Genomic DNA, 18,533 nt, shown 5'->3' with positions numbered 1-18,533 from the left:
AAGAACATGGCGGGACTCCTGCCTACTAGACATTATTTCGCGAAATACAGGAACTGGACAACATGGACCCTCGTGTAAGGGCAGACTGCATGAAAGGAGAGAAGACCCTGGGGGGAGAAAGGGGAGAATGGAGTCGGACCTTGAGACCAAGCATGTGGGGATTGAACTGGGAGGGGCGAGGGGGGTGCAGGGTGATTGTTGTATTACTATGTTATAAAACTGTAATAAAATGTTTAAGAAAATAAATACAAATAGGTTGTAGGCTTTATTATGTACAAAAAACAAAATATCAATGCTCAGGATGTGCTTTTGGCATCATGTGGGTGGTGCCCTCATCCCCAATGTTCAGGAATGGGCCTCCTTGAACCTGACCCGTGCCGCCACACCTGAGAGAGTGTACAGCCACTCAGATTCCCCCAAAAAGAACGCATCATTTACATCCCCTTTATGCTAGAGACCAAAAAAATCCTTGTCTGAATAATTCCATACCTTCTAATGACAAATGAACCCCATTCTGGTGAAACAATTCCAGATTACTAAATGATATTCCTCCATGTCTAGTAAAGGTCAGCCTGGTATTCCTACAAAGCTTTGCGAGAGTTTTGTTCTATTTTCTCCTAGAAATTACGACTGCTTTGTTGGAGTTGGCCCCTCTCCACTGTCTCCTATGCAACATTTCTGATAGTAATATTTCTGTATCCCTCCAACATTGGGCTATACTCTTGAGTGATGTACACATGTTAATTAATATGTGCTTTCTTCCTAGGTGTGCTAGGTCATTACCCCTTAAGTGTATTATTGAACATTTGTAAGGATCCCTGAAACCTATCAAGTCTGCCCGTCTGTCATGAGGGTCTTCTCATAACATACCCTGAATGTCCCATCAAACGGTGAACATTTTTTGGAACTGCATGCCTTCTTGAGAGTCTTCAAGCCCTCTGCCTGCTCTGGACATGAACGAGTGACCCAGAATCCATGCAGACTTGAAAGGGGTCTTACCTGCCGTAGAAATATGGGCATTACATCAGCTCCTCCCTTACATATCTCTTGCTAGTCCCAGATCTCCAACCTCCAATTTCATTCACCTTTTTGGGACCCATACCCCCATCCATGCAGAAGTTGCTGTCCCTATGCAGAATTAATGAGTCCCAAAATATGTTAGACCCCAACCAACTGTTCTAATTGCTTTCTTAATAACAGCTTGGGGGTGTGGCTAAGTTGGCCGTGGTGCGGGTGCATCCTTGGTGAGCTCCGGACTCATGGAGCTGGGGAAGCTGGTCCCCGGGGGCCTGTCAGCCCCATGTGCGACCTGTTAAGGAGGGGAAAGACTCTGTAACACAGTGGTGCTACCCGGAGTGAGCAGGAATGACCAAGCCTAATGAGTGGTTGTACCGTCCTGGGAGACTCTGCTGAGCGTGGCGTGTCATGCTGGAAGAGCGGACTGGAAGAAAACATCATGGTGGTGGACACAGAGCAGGAGGAGCAGCGAGTCCACGCTCTCCTCCAAGCTTTCCTGTGAGATGTTTAAGGCCCTGTATAACAGAGGGATTGGGGAGAGGGGGCACTCTCGTGGTCGAGGGTAGCCATCTTTGGTGTGGGCTGTGTCATGCTGGTCCTGTGTGGTGCCAAAGATGAGGATGTCATCGCTGTAGTTGAATGCATTGGGGACGGAGCAAATCAGTCTGTGTATTGTTTCCTGAAATATCTCGGCAGCGGACGAGATTCCAAAGTTGAGTCGCTTGTAGCGGAATAGGCCCTCATGGGTGGTGAATGTCGTGATGGGCCTCGATGCCGGGTCAATTACTAGCTGGTGATATCCCTGGTTGAGATCCAGCTTTGAGAATTTAGTGGCTTGGTTGAGCCTGATTAGCATGTCCTCTATGTTGGGGCCCGGATGTCTTTCCCGTTGAATGGCGGTATTGGGGATTCTCATGTCCACACAGAGGCGGAGGCGTCCATCTGCTTTGGGGACGACTACCAGTGGGGAAACCCACGGGGTGGGTCCTGTTGCCCTCTCTATGATGTCATTGTCCAGTAGTGTTTGCAGCTCGTGCGACACCTTCGCCTGCAGGTGGAACCCTACCCTCCTGGGGTGTTGTGGTACTGGCTGGATCTTGGGATCGACATGTAGTGTGATGACGTTGTCCTTCAGCCTGCCGACACCTTGAAATAGGGCGGGGTACGCCAGTTTCAAATTTTCTATGTTCGGGGCACTGTGATGGATGGCTTGTATGACACTGGAATTGGGTGGGACGCCTTGTATCACTTCTGACATTTCGTAGTGAAAGTCGATGAGGCCTAGGGCTGTGGCCGTCTTGTGGCTGAGCAGGCATCTGGCAGTCGCCTGGCTGAGGATGACGTGCATCGTGGTCGTTGCTCTCTTGCCTCTGTGTATGAGATCACATGTGAATTGTCCTTTCGAGGTCAGTGGCTGTGTTGCGCCCCATTGAAATATGTGGGCGTAGGATGGTTGTAAGGGGAACATGTCTGCTAGATGTTCGTATGCTATGTAGCTCATGACATTCACGGTTGCGCCGGTGTCCACTAGGAACGGTGTGTCTATCTCACCCAGGTGTACTGTCACTCTGGGTGCCGCACTGTCGTCGGAGGCTTCCGAGATGAGTCGGACATATTCCCTGCTGTATCGGTCGTATTCGGCGTAGGGTAGGTATTCGGCAGGGTGTTCTTCCACGGGTGGGTTTTCGTATGGGTCTCTATTGTTGTCTTCCCTCCGGATCTCCTCTTCAGGGTATGCTTGCATGTGGTATATTTGTTCATGGTTGGCATAGGGAGCATCTGCTTGGTCTACTTGTAGATTTTCGACCGCTCTGATGAACCCAGAGTTGTTTGGTGCTCTGGGGTTGACGGCTGGTTTGGCGTATTCTCGTTCCGCATACGGTCTTGGGTTGGGTGGTCGCATTGGCTCGGGTCGCGGCTCGAACTTCTTTGTGACCGGTTGCTGGCTGTGTGGTCTGTATGTTGACAGTGGGGGTGTCTTCTCCCGACACATGCTCTGAAAGTGGTTCTCTTGTCCACACCTCAAGCACATCTGGCCAATTGCGGGGCATTGGCCTCTGTGGGGAAATTCAAACCCGCATCGGTAACATTGTCTTTCAGGTGGTGGGCGTCTTGCGTTGTTCCATTGGTCTTGTCTGTACATGTTGTTGTGTTGGCGGCTGATTTGATTGGTGGTGACGGCCGCGATGGAGTCTATCTTTCTTGGGTTCTCCATGTGTGCAGCTTGAGCGTCCACTCTTTCATATACTCTGGCGAGTTCAGCAATTTCTTTCAGAGGGAGGGGTTTTTTTAGAAGATGTTTGCGGAAAATGGATGACAGGCATCCCTCTATCACTCTCAGGCGGATGGCCTCGTCATCGTTGAAGTTGGCGAAATCACAGTATGCTATTTTCCTTTGCAGGCGTAATATGAATTGGCCAATTGTTTCCTGGGGTAGTTGGGTGCATTGATTAAAGATGTAGCGCTCGTAGTCTCTGTTCGGGACTATTATCAGCCGACCGTCGATTGCTTCAATGAGTTTTTGGTATGTGTCCCTTTCTGTTGCAGGGATGGTCTTGATGACGCTTTTTATGTCTTTCCCGACCAAGTTAGTGAACATGTCTAGTTTGTTCGGGGCGTTTTGGTTGCCTACCGCCCTCATGAATTCCTCGAATTCGTCCATCCATTCTTGCCACCTTTGTCCTTGGTTTTCTTGCGGTTCCAGCGAGAATGGGTTTGGGCGGCGTAGGAAAGAGACTGGATTTGTGGGCGTCACGCCAGGCGTGGCAGGTGCTGTGTTGTCTCCCGCTGCGCTCCCACCACTTCCTTGTTGCGACATGGCTGGTGGTGTTGAGTGTCTGTTGGTGTGCGCTTTCTCTTGGTCGTGCCCTCTTGCGTGTGGCGTTCCTCGCTTTCAAGTGGCCGTTAACACGCTCACACGTGCGCACAGTTCCTCGTTTTCAAGTGGCGCTTTCCTCGCTTTCGAGTGGCCGTTAACACGCTCACACGTGCGTTCAGTTCCTCGCTTTCAAGTGGCTCATTGGGTGCGTCTGTTCCTCGCTTTCAAGTGGCTGAATAATTGCGTCAGGTCCTCGCTTTCAACGCTCACACGTGCGCGCAGTTCCTCGCTTTCAAGTGGCTCATTAATTTCGTCAGTTCCTCGCTTTCAAGTGGCACATTTATTGCGACAGTTCCTCGCTTTCAAGTGGCTTGCGTTGCTTCGCCGTGCCTACCTCCTTTTCCTGGACCTGTGGGTTTCGTGCAGTACTCGCGTGTGCTCTTGGCACCTAACGATCTCTCGGGCTGTTCCGCTGTCCTCGGCGTGCGTTTCCTTTCCGTCCTTCTCCTCGGCGTGCGTTTCCTTTCCGTCCTTCTCCTCGGCTCCGGCCGCTGTTCCGCTGTCCTCGGCGTGCGTTTCCTTTCCGTCCTTCTCCTCGGCGTGCGTTTCCTTTCCGTCCTTCTCCTCGGCTCCGGCCGTTTACTCGCGTGTATATGCGCCTCCGGCGTCGGGTCCTCCCGTTGCGCTGGGCTTCCGCTCCTCCTCGCTCGCGTGCGTACCTTTGCTCGCGTGCGTATCTTCGTGCGCGTAGGATCCTCCGTCCCTCGCGTCCAGTCCTCGGCGGCGGGTCTTTGTGCTGCTTCAGATATCTTCTTTGGGCACGCTGGATCCTCCTTGCCTCGCGTGCTCCCCGTCTGGGCCTTTCCTACGTGTGCGCGGTCCGCCGTCTCCGTCGCCAGTTGTTATGGGGCCGCCGGCCTACAAAAGACGCTGCGACACTCGGCACATCTTCACTCTCTAGCTTTATTAATACAGACTGCCGACTTCCCCGCTTTCCCGCTTCTCCCTCCCCTTTGTCCCGCCCCCCGTTCCCTCTGTCCATTCCTTTCTCTTAAAGGGGCCCTGTCCATTTCCCATGCCCAACAGGCATACTTCCAAGTTTCCTCATATACATGAACAGAAGCCATGCGTGAAAAGACAATTGCTGTTAAGGGAAGGCATCGAGGTAATCAAAATAGAGAAGTGGCATAGAGTGTCTCCACACAGCGGCCACGTTAGGCTCAGGCCACTTGTTGGAATAAGAGCTTTGATATACACAGAAGTGTGGCTTGATCTATACAATGGAACACACTCAGCTATGGGAGTTTAGAGAAACAGATATAAATAATTAAAATGTCATTTTTGGTCTTCTCAGAGAAGTGCTAAGTCAAGGAAAGGGAGTGATACAAAAAGGATCCCCCATCCCCCGGCTCTTGCTTGGGAACCCACGGTTATGATCCTGGTCTGGTCTTGGAAATACCACCACGATGTACATGGGGATTGAGCTATGAAGAAAAGTGAGAAGAGTAGGGCAAGTTTCCACTTTTTCGCCGACCGTGCGGCAGCACCCCACATTGGGACAGAAAAGTGCTCCTGGGAGGACTTCTGAGAAAAATAAGAAAAAAGAGAAACTGACTGATGGGGATTTCTTCGCTACGTGTGGCTCAACAAGCAAGCCATGCCCCTCGAAGCATCCGTCCCGGGCGTCATCCCCATCCCAAGAGAGCCTCGTGTCAGTTCTTTGGCGCATCGACAAAACAGTGGCACGCCTAGAAGGCAAGCTTGATCACCGAATGAAAAGGTGGCCCAGCTAGAAACCAAAATGGCGACTCTGGAGCAGAAAACAGCAGAATATTCAGACAGTCCCTGTGGTGAAGAAGATGAGCAAGGAAGTAGAGGCAGTGATACAGGCGAACAAGGAAAGGAGAGTGGAAGAACTTGAAAATGCACTGCGTGCTAAGCAGATTAGTTTGCTGGGCCTCCTGCTGGGTGCAGAAGGCAACAACCTGATAGCCTTTGTCTCCTCCTAGTTTCCAGAGCTGTTAGGCTTGGACACTGAAGAAGACCCACTATAAATTGACAAATGTTATAAAGTCAAGTAACGCAACATTGATAAAAAGAGGGATCCTGCAATGTGGTCAATGCTTATTGTCAAACTGTCTGATGCCAGAGACAAAGACAGAGGAGGTCATTACGACCCAGGCAGTAAGTACACCAACTTTACCACCATGGTATAAACTATGTTTACATCGTGGTGGATGGCGGATTTACCGCCCCATTCCAAGGTGAGTGGGGCGGTAAATCCCCATTTCCCATTTACCCTTCCCCATTCCCATTTTTGCCCCATAGAGCATAATGGGAGTGGGGAAGGCGCTAATTACGGCACCGTAAATTACGGTGCCGTAATTAGCACCAAGGCGGTTTAGCGCCATGGATTTTAACGCCTGCTAAAAGCAGCCGTTAAAATTGGAATCAGGCGTTAAGGGTTAACGACGGCGTTAACCCTTAACACCTGGGTCGTAATGACCTCCAGAGTCTTAAAAGCTGCTAAAGAGAAGGTGAGCCTGGAATATCAAGAGAAGAGGATTCCTCTATTCCTGGACTCGGCCCCAGACACGGAAAAGAGAAGGTGAGGCTGGAATATCAAGAGAAGAGGATTCCTCTATTCCCAGACCCGGCCCCAGACACGGAAAAGAGAAGGTGAGGCTGGAACATCAAGAGAAGATGATTCCTCTATTCCCGGACCCGGCCCCAGACACGGAAAAGAGAAGGTGAGCCTGGAATATCAAGAGAAGAGGATTCCTCTATTCCCGGACCCGGCCCCAGACACGGAAAAGAGAAGATGAGACTGGCATATCAAGAGAAGAGGATTCCTCTATTCCCGGACCCGGCCCCAGACACGGAAAAGAGAAGGTGAGGCTGGAATATCAAGAGAAGAGGATTCATCTATTCCCGGACCCGGCCCCAGACATGGAAAAGAGAAGATGAGGCTGGAATATCAAGAGAAGAGGATTCCTCTATTCACGAACCCGGCCCCAGACACGGAAAAGAGAAGGTGAGGTTGGAATATCAAGAGAAGAGGATTCCTCTATTCCCGGACCCGGCCCCAGACACGGAAAAGAGAAGATGAGGTTGGAATATCAAGAGAAGAGGATTCCTCTATTCCCGGACCCGGCCCCAGACACGGAAAAGAGAAGGTGAGGCTGGAATATCAAGAGAAGAGGATTCCTCTATTCCCGGACCCGGCCCCAGACACGGAAAAGAGAAGGTGAGGCTGGAATATCAAGAGAAGAGGATTCCTCTATTCCCGGACCCGGCCCCAGACACGGAAAAGAGAAGGTGAGGCTGGAATATCAAGAGAAGAGGATTCCTCTATTCCCGGACCCGGCCCCAGACACGGAAAAGAGAAGGTGAGCCCGGAATATCAAGAGAAGAGGATTCCTCTATTCCCAGACCCGGCCCCAGACAGGGAAAAGAGAAGGTAAGGCTGGAATATCAAGAGAAGAGGATTCCTCTATTCCTGGACCCGGCCCCAGACACGGAAAGATAAGGTGAGCCCGGAATATCAAGAGAGGAGGATTCCTCTATTCCCGGACCCGGCCCCAGACACGGAAAAGAGAAGGTGAGGCTGGAATATCAAGAGAAGAAGATTCCTCTATTCCCGGCGCCAGACACGGAAAAGAGAAGGTGAGGTTGGAATATCAAGAGAAGAGGATTCCTCTATTCCCGGACCCGGCCCCAGACACGGAAAAGAGAAGATGAGGTTGGAATATCAAGAGAAGAGCATTCCTCTATTCCCGGACCCGGCCCCAGACACGGAAAAGAGAAGGAGAGGCTGGAATATCAAGAGAAGAGGATTCCTCTAATCCCGGACCCGGCCCCAGACACGGAAAAGAGAAGGTGAGCCCGGAATATCAAGAGAAGAGGATTCCTCTATTCCCGGACCCGGCCCCAGACACGGAAAAGAGAAGGTGAGGCTGGAATATCAAGAGAAGAGGATTCCTCTATTCCCGGACCCGGCCCCAGACATGGAAAAGAGAAGGTCAGCCCGGAATATCAAGAGAAGAGGATTCCTCTATTCCCAGACCCGGCCCCAGACAGGGAAAAGAGAAGGTAAGGCTGGAATATCAAGAGAAGAGGATTCCTCTATTCCTGGACCCGGCCCCAGACACGGAAAGATAAGGTGAGCCCGGAATATCAAGAGAAGAGGATTCCTCTATTCCCGGACCCGGCCCCAGACACGGAAAAGAGAAGGTGAGGCTGGAATATCAAGAGAAGAAGATTCCTCTATTCCCGGCGCCAGACACGGAAAAGAGAAGGTGAGGCTGGAATATCAAGAGAAGAGGATTCCTCTAGTCCCGGACCCGGCCCCAGACACGGAAAAGAGAAGGTGAGCCCGGAATATCAAGAGAAGAGGATTCCTCTATTCCCAGACCCGGCCCCAGAAACGGAAAAGAGAAGGTGAGGCTGGAATATCAAGAGAAGAGGATTCCTCTATTCCCGGACCCAGCCCCAGACACGGAAAAGAGAAGGTGAGCCTGGAATATCAAGAGAAGAGGATTCCTCTATTCCCGGAATCGGCCCCAGACATGGAAAAGGGACAAAGACTCTAGAAAGCTTTAAAGAAGCGATGTCTTGACTGTGGAGCAAAGGCAGGCATTTTGCACCCTGCAAAACTCAGGATAACATGGAAAGGGAAAGAATACTTGTTCTGGGATGCTGAGAAGGCTGAAGAGCTTCTGAGTAGCTTGCCGGAAAGACCTGCAGAAGAAGGCTCGAGGTTGGAACAGAAGGTATTCCGGACAAGTGACTTGACTAATTAGAGGAATACCAGCTAGAAATATTTGTGTTTTATACTGTGAAGTAGGTTTGTTCTTGTTGTCCTCGTGCAGTCCTCGTATAGTCTCCACTTGGTGGGTTAAGGAGTTCAAGAAAGTTATACGGATCAGGTGGTTTGGCAGTTGATAGGGAAAATGGTGAGTTATTCCCCCATGCATCGTCCTATAGTTATGGAGGACATCCAGGAGCACCTCTGATTGTTATGTTGTTTTCATAGTGTGGATGTTTATGAGGTGCGATGACCCTATACATGGTGGGCAGAGCTCCTGTAATGTCTTTATTAAAACCCTTTAATAAAAGTAACCTTTAAAAAAAATAAAAGAAAACTGCTTGAAATAGAAATTTACTAAGGGACCTGCCATCTTTGTGTACCAGTAGTTGTTTTCCGAATTGGGGGCGAAGCTGTAGGAATAACCTGGTTATGCATATGGGGCAGTGCCTGAGGTAATCAATGCAGTGTACGTTTATTACTCTACCATTTCCTAGTTGATTAGATTTGGATCTCCTTAATATAATAGACATGTTTTCACATTTAACTATAACGCCCTCTTTTACTAAACCATCAACGATTGCTGTGTTTTTAGCTGTAACTTTGCTTACTCTAAATGCCCCAAAGTCATTCAGGGTGAATACAGCCCTAAGCAGAGTTACCTCATAAACGCTGCGGCACACCTCATCCAATAATCTCACTAACTTCCCAAAATTAAAAGGGCGCCTTGTATCTTTTCTTGTTCCCTATATTCTGAGCCCACATCTTGAGTGTGTACTTTGTTAATGCACAATGGGTCGGGTTAACACCCCACCCCCTACCCCACCGCCCCCCCTAACTTGTGAAATAAAAAATGTCTGACAAGCGTGATTTCTTTTTGTTCTGTTCAAAAGCCCATTCCAAAAATGTGTTTACTTGCTTTGTATTAATGTCCTTAATATTTCTTACTTGCATAATTTTACCAAACTCTTGAAGGCCCTTACTGTAGTGTTTTGCCGTTTTCTCCGCCTAAGCCTTCTTTTTGTGAGTATCCTGGTTGCAAAATTGAGTTTACCTGCTAGGGATTAGATTTCCCTCACTGTTGGTTTATCTCTCCTTTTTAATGTGATTATTGTGGTTAATAAGTCCCCTATTTTATTCTCTGGTATGCGACATTCACCTCTTACCAAGTCAATCTCTGTTCCTAGGAATGAAATTACCTGCACTGGATCAACTGACTTGTCCGTTGCTAAAGCATTCCCCAGTCTGCCGTGAGTTTCTTAAAACTCTCTAATGCCTTCCTGCCTAAGTCAGACCCCACTGGTCCTGTGAATAAAAAGCCATCCAAATAGTGGACCACTAATTCTTCGGGCATCATTTTTTGAAAAGCCCACTGCGAGAATGAACATACTTTTCCAAAGTACGCACACGATATGGCGCAACCCATGGGGAGGCATTTGTCAAAATAAATGTTTTGTCAAATTGAATACAGTGCCAGGGGGTAGAGTTCCTGTGAACCGGAAGTAACCTAAATGCTGATTGTATGTCAGCCTTGGCAATACATGTGCCATAGCCAGCCTTCCTCACTGTTAGGTAAGATTTTCATATGTATGATAAATCTTCCTGACTTCTGTCAACCCCAAACCATTTTGCTTTGCACCAGTAACTTTTTTACCTTGTCGCTAGGTGAAGGGGAATCTTTTTCCGCTCTCATAGTGTTTTACTCTTTTTATGGGGTGAGCTTTGTATGCCTCTCCATAGTGTATGGTTGAAGTTATAGTTTCCTGCAACCTTTGGGCTTATGCTGGGTTGCCCCTATTTCTCTTTCATTTACTTGTGTGAACTACAGTTCCCAAGTAGTAAAGAGGAATTTTCATCCCTCTTTACATTTTATATAGTGAGCCAGCACACCCCCTCCCTTATGTGGAGTGCTAGGGGGATACAATGTATCCCCTTTCTTACTTACCTGTAACATTTTTGTTACAATTGCAAGTTTGCATAAATGGCTGGTGGCAGTGGTTTTACCTTTATGACTTTTAGTCATGTTTACTTGCATGCTGTTAATTCAGGCTTGGTAATGCACAGTAGACCACAATGTTGTTGTTTCTAGTTTATGAGGTCTTCCCCTGCAATTCTAGGTGGTAACAACCTCAGTGGGAGTTTTGTCTCTTTGGCGGGATTCCTTTGTATTCCCTGCCGAGGCTCCAGAGTGTCTGAGAAGGCAGGAAGCGAGGGAGGAGTCCAAAACTCCACAGTGCTTTGTTTTTCACCTTGCCTGAAAGGAGCCCAGTCTCATTGGGAGAGATGGCTGTCCTGAGTGGACTGCCAGACCACCCCTTTCTGTAACATGCAGGGAGATATTGCAAATGTTGTGCTGTATTTCCTGATAAAAACTCAGAACCTGGAAGCTGCTGACAAGTAATACACCAATACCCTGGGACCTCAAGCTATCGGGTGGTGCACGGTCTTCCGAATTCCAAATCAAGCTGAAACTTTGGTGGCATCCTGCTGGACCATGGGAGACACAATTTGAGACCTTGAAGTCCCCTCACCAGAGTTCTGGACAAGATTAGAGATGGGAATCCGACCAGCGATATTCAGTCTTCTCCTGGCTCCTGAAAAGGGCGGCAAAACCACAGAGCCACATCCAGCCACAAAGACACTCTTGCCTGGAGCCTCCCCCATTTATCCCTGATGCTAAATCCCTTTCAGTGTCCTGTCTGTAGTCATCATGACAAGGAATTAATCGACCTGTTTTTGGCTGCAGATCCTGAAGTCCCCCGCCCCACTGAAAACTCTTCTTGTGTGCTGAGGTTCTGTGTTGGCTGGAGTATTTACTTAACTTAAGCCTGTGTGATTTCTGTAAAGCTTTGGGATGTTTCTTGTGATTGGGAGGCCTCTCATCCAGTTCATTCTGGCCCACAGCTGGAATCCTCCTAGGGTGTCTTCTCAGAAGTCCCTGGAACCTTTCAACCTCTCTGAAATGAAATACTTACTTGTTTGAACAGTCTCACATAGGATCTCTGACCTTTGCTACTTCTGTACCTGTCCTGAACTGCCTATTGGACACTAGAGACCTAGTGACCCCCCTTATGCAACTGAGAACTCTCCTGCTCCAAGAATAGGCAAGGACTTCTAAGGGTTGTGCCTGCTGCCTAGAAAAGAGAACACGTGTTTGCAATGTTTACTTACTTGTCAAAGAGTTGGTTGGTAACTGTCACTCTGAGAGTGAGCAGTTGCAAACGTACTTACTTACCTTGAATGCGTGCTGCCTGTCTGAAAAGTATGTGTAAGGTTATGTTACTCACCTGTGAATTGGTTATGGCTCTTTCCCAAAAGTAATGCTGTTGGCTTCACTTAATTATTTCTTTCAGAATATTCGTATGTATGTTTACCAACTGGGTCTTGCTTCCCCAGACCTGCTGTATAGCCTGTTTAGAATAAGTCTTAATAAGTGTATTCTAGGTTTTATTTACCTCTGTATGTCTTGTGCCACCCTAAACAGCATTAGAGAGTTATTGCTTACTTTAGTCTGTGTTCCACTGAACTGAAAACCAACTGTAATAGTATATTATATACTTAGGTTTTACTTACCTTGAATAGCTGTGTGCCATTCTTGAAAAGTATCCTGTAGGTGAAGCTAACCTTGGTCTGCCTGGTGCAATTCTAAATTGGTGCATAAAAAATTGCTTACCCTGTGTTCCACTGATTTTATAAGCAAATGTAATTGTATATTACACCATAAGGTCTTACCTGGTATAACTGTGTGTTATCCTGCATGTAGATATAGGTGTATAATGTTCTTTCAATCTGTGTTCAACTATTCAGAAAGCTGTCCTAGAAACAGGGTTGGTTTACTAAGTGATTCCTTAACTGAGTGCCACTGAATAACTGTAAGGTAATCTGAAAGTAACCTATGGTGTGGCATATACTAAATGTCTATGATGTGGTCTGACTTCCCTACAATTACTGTAGGTTATTCTGAAGAATGTTTATGCTCTGGTCTGTGTACCTTCAAGCATGGTTTTGTGTTTTTACAATGTGTTTGTGACTCTTTAACAAAATACTTACCCCAAGACTTAACTTGGCCGAGTTTTATTTATAATAAACCTTTATTTTTTATAATACCTCTGGTTGTAACTCTTTCTGTTGAACCCTTGCCATACTACACGTTCTTTGTACCTTTCTACAGCCCTCTCTCCCTCCCAAAATGTGCCTGGCTGCTCTGTCTATGCTACCATATACCCAGGTGGTACAGCCTTATACTAAGAGTGGAATTGTGTTCTGTCTGTAAGGAAGGCATGGTATCAAAGTAATACATCACAACGGATGGGTAACCCCTAAACCATGGAACTGGGGAACAACAATGTAACACAAAAAAACCCCAAAGGGGAAAAAGGTTCACATGGAAGAGTACTATATTAATTTGAGTACCCAATAATGGAAATAGAGGCGAGGAAGTGAAGGGAGCCCAATCATGATAAATTCACATTTTCTTTTTTAGTTTATTACCATTATAAAATTGCATAATATACAAACATCAAAACAACAATAAAATAGATGAATTAATTTTAATGTAAAATACTTGTCAAATCTAATGCCTTAAAACATTCAATCGCAATTTGATTACCACAATTCATAACCTCGTATTACTCAAGGTAAAGCATCACTGTCTCATTTTCAAATTTCATTCGAATAGTGGAGATGCTGTAGAACAAATGAATGGTTGACAATAGAAAAAAGTGCCAAATGCAACCAAGTGCTAAGTGCCAAATTGTTAACAATGGAATAAAGTGCTAAATGCAAAAAAGTGCTAGGTGCCTACTGTGCATACATGATCTTCAAATATCATAACAGTTTCGGCGAAATCAACCTATCTGGCTCAATTAAACGAGCCAGTAGTCGCCTTCTTCAGGGCGCACTAAATATTGCAAATATAAACCTGGAACATACTAATGCTTGAATTTCTTTCACTCAGTAGTTCTCATAGGTAAAACTTTGTACAATTCAAGAGGGCTTGATTGTAGATCTGAAGGTCTGTTCGAGACGTTAGCCCTTAATGAAACACATTAAAACAGACGAAAAAGAAAAAACAAAGAAACTTTAAGTTTAAAATACAGAATATAATGAGTGAGCCTCCTAATATTCAACGCCTCCAACCATAGAAATGAAACCTGGGGATATATATATATATATATTCACCTAAGTTGGTCCAAATATGGTGCCGAAAATTGTATTAGTTTCGATCTGCCACCCGAATAGGACTGAAGATGAAAGTAAATTTACATCTAAAAAGACAAAAATATGAAGCTTAGTGAGATATCACAGGATTATCTCAAACTTCAAATGCTAAACCCCAGTATCCCCTGTCTCCACAGGGAGTAGATCGCTATATTGCCCATTCTATTACCAACCTTAAAATGTTGAATGTTTCAAACTCGGATCAAAACAGCATTGGACTAAATTGTAGCTAAAGGTAGAAAATATTCCAAATCTGTGGATCTTAGACGGTGTAGGGTCAAGCCGGAAGGAGAGACCAACAGATGCAGGACCGTGGGTGAAGAACCCTAAGGGAAAGGTATAGAACAAATTTGCATTTTAATAGTTGCAAATCATTAAGTGCATCGATTACAAGAGCATTTTGGGATGAAAAACAAGCTGCATCAGAATTAAGTAGATTCTGACAGATGAGTAGCCTCCGAGCCTCTAAGAAACTAGAATAATAGAATTAGAATGTTAAGATTAATTTCAAATTCATCGGAGGAGATGGACTGCTGCTTGAGTCAGGCAAATGCCACTTACACAAGCCTGTCCTTATTTGTCATACTACAACCGACAATTCCTGACCTCTCATGCGCCCATTTCCAACCAGTATAGTAATGTCGAAGTTCTAACCTAGAGCAGCTTTCTCTCTTGATTTTAAAACAGCCGGCGTAGATTCGCGCCGTCCGATATAGCCTCCGCGGCTAAGTATATTAATACACGCGGAACTAGGGACGTTAATAGAACTGCATGTATGCCCTATGTCCCATCGAAACTGCAAGGAGGACTAAGTTCGGCTCGCGAAAGGGAAAGTCAACGAGTGTATGAAGAAATAACAAAGTTCTCACCCGGAACGAGCCTTCTCTCTCGTCTCGAAAAGCAGCCGACTGGAATGCACGCCGTCCGGTGTAACATCCGCGGCTGTGTTTATAAGTACTCGCGGGACTAAAAACAGTAATAGGACTACATGTGAGCCCTTTGTCCCATTGAAACTAAAACAGGACTAAGTACGGCTTCATAAAGGAAAGAACCAACGAGTATGTGCTAACAAATGTAGCATACTTGGAATAAGCCAATAATATTACATATAGGGCCATATTTAAACGACCGGCGTAAAAGCATGCCATTAAGTGTTATAACCGCGGTTATGTTCATAGATACACGCCGAAAAAGACCGTAATCAAAGTGAGACTACGTACGTCAGTTCTGTGTCCCATCAATGCTAAGAAAGGACTTAATATCTAAATTGCAGGGACAAAGGCAACCGAGTGCATGTCAGCAAGGTTTGCTTGTATGGATGTATTAAAAAATCATGAGCAAAACCGGATAAGAAAACTTTGTTTATATGCATGTTAAGGTATACAATGGAGCCATTCTTCTTGGCGATTTAATCCTGTCTCATAGCTATTGGTGTTGTACATCCACCATTGCTCCCTTTGCGCCAAACGGGCTGCTGTGTGGTTAACATCAGTGCCATAGACTTTTTCCAAAACGCACCATTTCAAACTGTTCGGGTCATGATTATTTTCAAAGTATCAAAGTAAGACAGACACAAGTGACCACAGTTCCAGGGGGTTTATTGAACTTTCACATGTGTGCGATAAACGCCTATCTAAACCTAAATCTAAGATGGGAGCAAGCTACAACCATCAAATAATAAAGAAGGCAGTTCTAATGGAGTCTTGTGAACATAAAAGGGCCTATACTAAAAAAAACTATTGCCAATCCTTACCGCTAATTACAAATAGTGTGGGATAATGTTCATGAAAAAGAAAGAAGTGTTCACAAAATGATAAGTCAGAATGTTAAGTCCGATGGCCTCCCTTCCCCACGTTTTCAGCACGGTAGAAGGCGGTTCACTTGAGCATAGCACACTCTTGGGCTTCTTAGGCACGAGGACACAGTTCCATTACAAGCATCTGGGCTTCTATGCCCAGGTCCCTTAAATGATCAAAAGTCTCTTGATTCAGAGGGCCTGATGTATCAAACAAACGAAAAGTTTCTTTCCAAGAATTGTTACGCTCACCTGGTCTCTGCTGGGACGTTGGGCACAGTTGCAGCCCTCCCAGGAAGTGGGGCCCCCCGATCTGCTTTCTCCCACTGCAAATAGGCTGTGGGCTGCTGCGATTAATTGGAACACTGCTCCTGCGTGGATATGAGAGGACGCAGGTTTGCTGGCCTGTGAGTGAATTCCATCTCAAACCCTTCCTCCCATAGCGTGGTGAGCATGCATCGTCCCATTAAGGCTCATATGTAGATTATTAATGGTGAACTCTCCGTCCTGCTACGTCTGGCAGGGGCGCATGTAGAATGAGGACCAAGGTCCTTCACTGGTCCAGTCCAGTGGCGACTATTCCACGCCTTTCTGGTAAGTGTCTTTCTGTTTTCTCTTTGTCTTGAAGTATTGGTATTGTCTTTTTCACAGCCTGTTATCAGCTCTGTAATAATGTCTTTCTCCCAAATAGGTGTGATTGCGGTCCAGCACAGCAACAGAGTCAGAGGTGGGTCTAGATAAGGAGCGCAGGATCCCGCAGTGGTCCGGCAGCAGGTAAGTGAGCTTTTAAGGACAAGCGCAAAGAATTTTGCAAGCGCGACCTTAAACTGCAGGTTCGTATGTCTAACCTTGCCTTTTGTCCTTTTACAGGGTCCGCCTTTGTGGAAGAAGAAGATGTGCTGCGAAGACCAGAGCCAAAGTCCCGCGTGTCAGAGGATGAAGAAGATGGCATGCTGCAGTGCCTGGAGCTGAAGTTATGCGTGCTGGAGGATGAAGAATGGGCGCCAGGCTCAGCGGTGAAGAATGCAGGTGAAAGCTGATTCCAGGAGGTAAGCGTATGGACAGGAGACTGGATTCCCAAGGTAAGTGCTGCTTATCTCTTGCGGCGATGAGCGTTACAGTGCATGCGAATGCAGATTAATGTGAAGCGTGCGCCTTGGGGTTGGGCTGGCTTTTATAGCTGAGCTCTTAAGGCCACGCCCACTAGTTAAGTTCTGCTTGCCACACCCTGCAACTCCTTGAAGTTGCATGTGCAGCTTAAGATAGAAAGCCACACCCGGACTGATTGCGCACAAGTGGAAAGTTCTTGAAAGCACTCCTGCCCATAATAATAGAGTCTTGCTTATGTTTCTCCACAAGCGTGGTGCCAAAGGGGCCAGGAATGAGTCCAACTGGGCCCCCTTTGTAAAAACGTCCCAAAGGGACGTGCGTGTACCATGGTGCCCCTTGCTCCCTCCACCTGATGGTGCAGCTCCTGTGATCCTGGGCAAGTGGCGATGACAAGTATTCAAGTAGGGTGATTCCCTCTTCATCCTGGATTCCTCTCAGCCGGGCTCAGATCCCCTTTTCTGCCACAATTTTTTCTCGGGTGACTCACAGTTCACCCCGGATCACGCTCAGCCGGGCGCAGATCCTCTTTTACAATTAGTCTTCGTCAGCTGGGCTCAGACCTATTACAGTTTGTATATGTTTTCTCAGGTGACTCACGGTTCACCCTGGATCCCCCTCAGCCGGGCTCAGATCCCTTTTCACAATTAGTCGCCCTCAGCCAGGTTTGGACCAATTGCAGTTTGCTCTACCTATCGAAAGATTTTCAAATGTGCCCAGGATTTGGCTTGACCCATTGCAGGACCACTTCGATTTCACAGTTCACAATTTTACACTCTCAGTTGGATACATAACAGAGACCTTCGAATGAGCACCCACGTGGCGCTGGGTGGATTTGGGTTGTTTGCCCGCAAGTTTGCGGCCAAAAAGAGCGCATCTAACTTGACCATTACGGTCAAACAACCCAAATTAAATGCCTACCCAAACATACCACACAAACACCTCCCCCCCCTTACACACCTTTTGTTTTTGTCTAGTTGTGTGCTGCCGACTCCCTGCAACACCAGTTCCTTTCACTTACATGTTTGAGAATCAGCGCCGTAGGGCCCTTTGTTTTCTTTTTTTTTTACTTTATTCCCCTATGCGGGGGACACACTGCAACCTCTGCTCCTCATGTTCAGTATTTTTGGATTCTCAATGGAAATGCCAAAAAAGACTGTATCCATTTGTACGAATGGTACAAGCCTTTTTTTGGTCTTTTGTACCATCCATACAAATGGATACTGTATTTTTGGATGTTTGCACGCCTGGACCACTCTGTATATGACATGTACCTAGGTTTCAAAAGTTCAGTCACTCATTAGATATGCAATTATATTTGCGTCGCTCATCACATACGTCTCACACTCTGTTCTTTACAGATTTCTTCATACAATGTTGCTCTTTGCAACTATAGTTCTAACACAGACCAGTCTGCTATCAGTCTCCTTGACTCACCGGCTGTGCTGACTTTACTGGAGCAGCTTTGTTGTAGGAGCCAAGGGCAGTACCACAGCGGCAATCACTCCTACCCACCTCGGCTATCGATGTGGAAGAGCCCTGGGCACCTTCGACACACAATGTACCTTTCTTCAGCATTAATTCCCGGTCTTATGTTTCTTATTCTTGAGGGCTCATGAAAGTAGCAGTTGTCTTCCTCTAAAAAGGCCATGGGCAATTCCCTCCTTGCAACCCTTTCTGGTCTTGTCGTCTTTCTCCTCGTATTTAACTGCCACCTGGGAACTGATGCTTCCTCATGTGTTTTGCCTTGCTCAGAGTGTGCTTTCATG

At 46.7% G+C, this 18,533-nt stretch overlaps 1 protein-coding gene across 1 annotated transcript in view; it reads left to right on the top strand.

Annotated features, from left to right (window-relative positions):
- Window positions 1–5,636: 5,636 nt before the first annotated feature.
- The window catches only part of LOC138528162 (zinc finger protein ZFP2-like), a 66,236-nt gene continuing 53,339 nt past the window's right edge, over window positions 5,637–18,533 (top strand). Inside the window, exons 1-2 of the mRNA XM_069639615.1 lie at window positions 5,637–5,706; window positions 16,528–16,686. Coding sequence (XP_069495716.1) covers window positions 5,637–5,706; window positions 16,528–16,686 — 229 coding nt within the window. The remainder of the gene's footprint in view (window positions 5,707–16,527; window positions 16,687–18,533) is intronic.

This window comes from Ambystoma mexicanum, chromosome 7q (assembly GCF_040938575.1).
Source record: "Ambystoma mexicanum isolate Mex_15411 chromosome 7q, UKY_AmexF1_1, whole genome shotgun sequence".
In the NCBI taxonomy this organism is placed as follows: Eukaryota; Metazoa; Chordata; class Amphibia; order Caudata; family Ambystomatidae; genus Ambystoma; species Ambystoma mexicanum.
The sequence above is the reverse complement of the archived record's forward strand: the minus strand, read 5'-3'. Positions and strand labels throughout refer to the sequence as shown.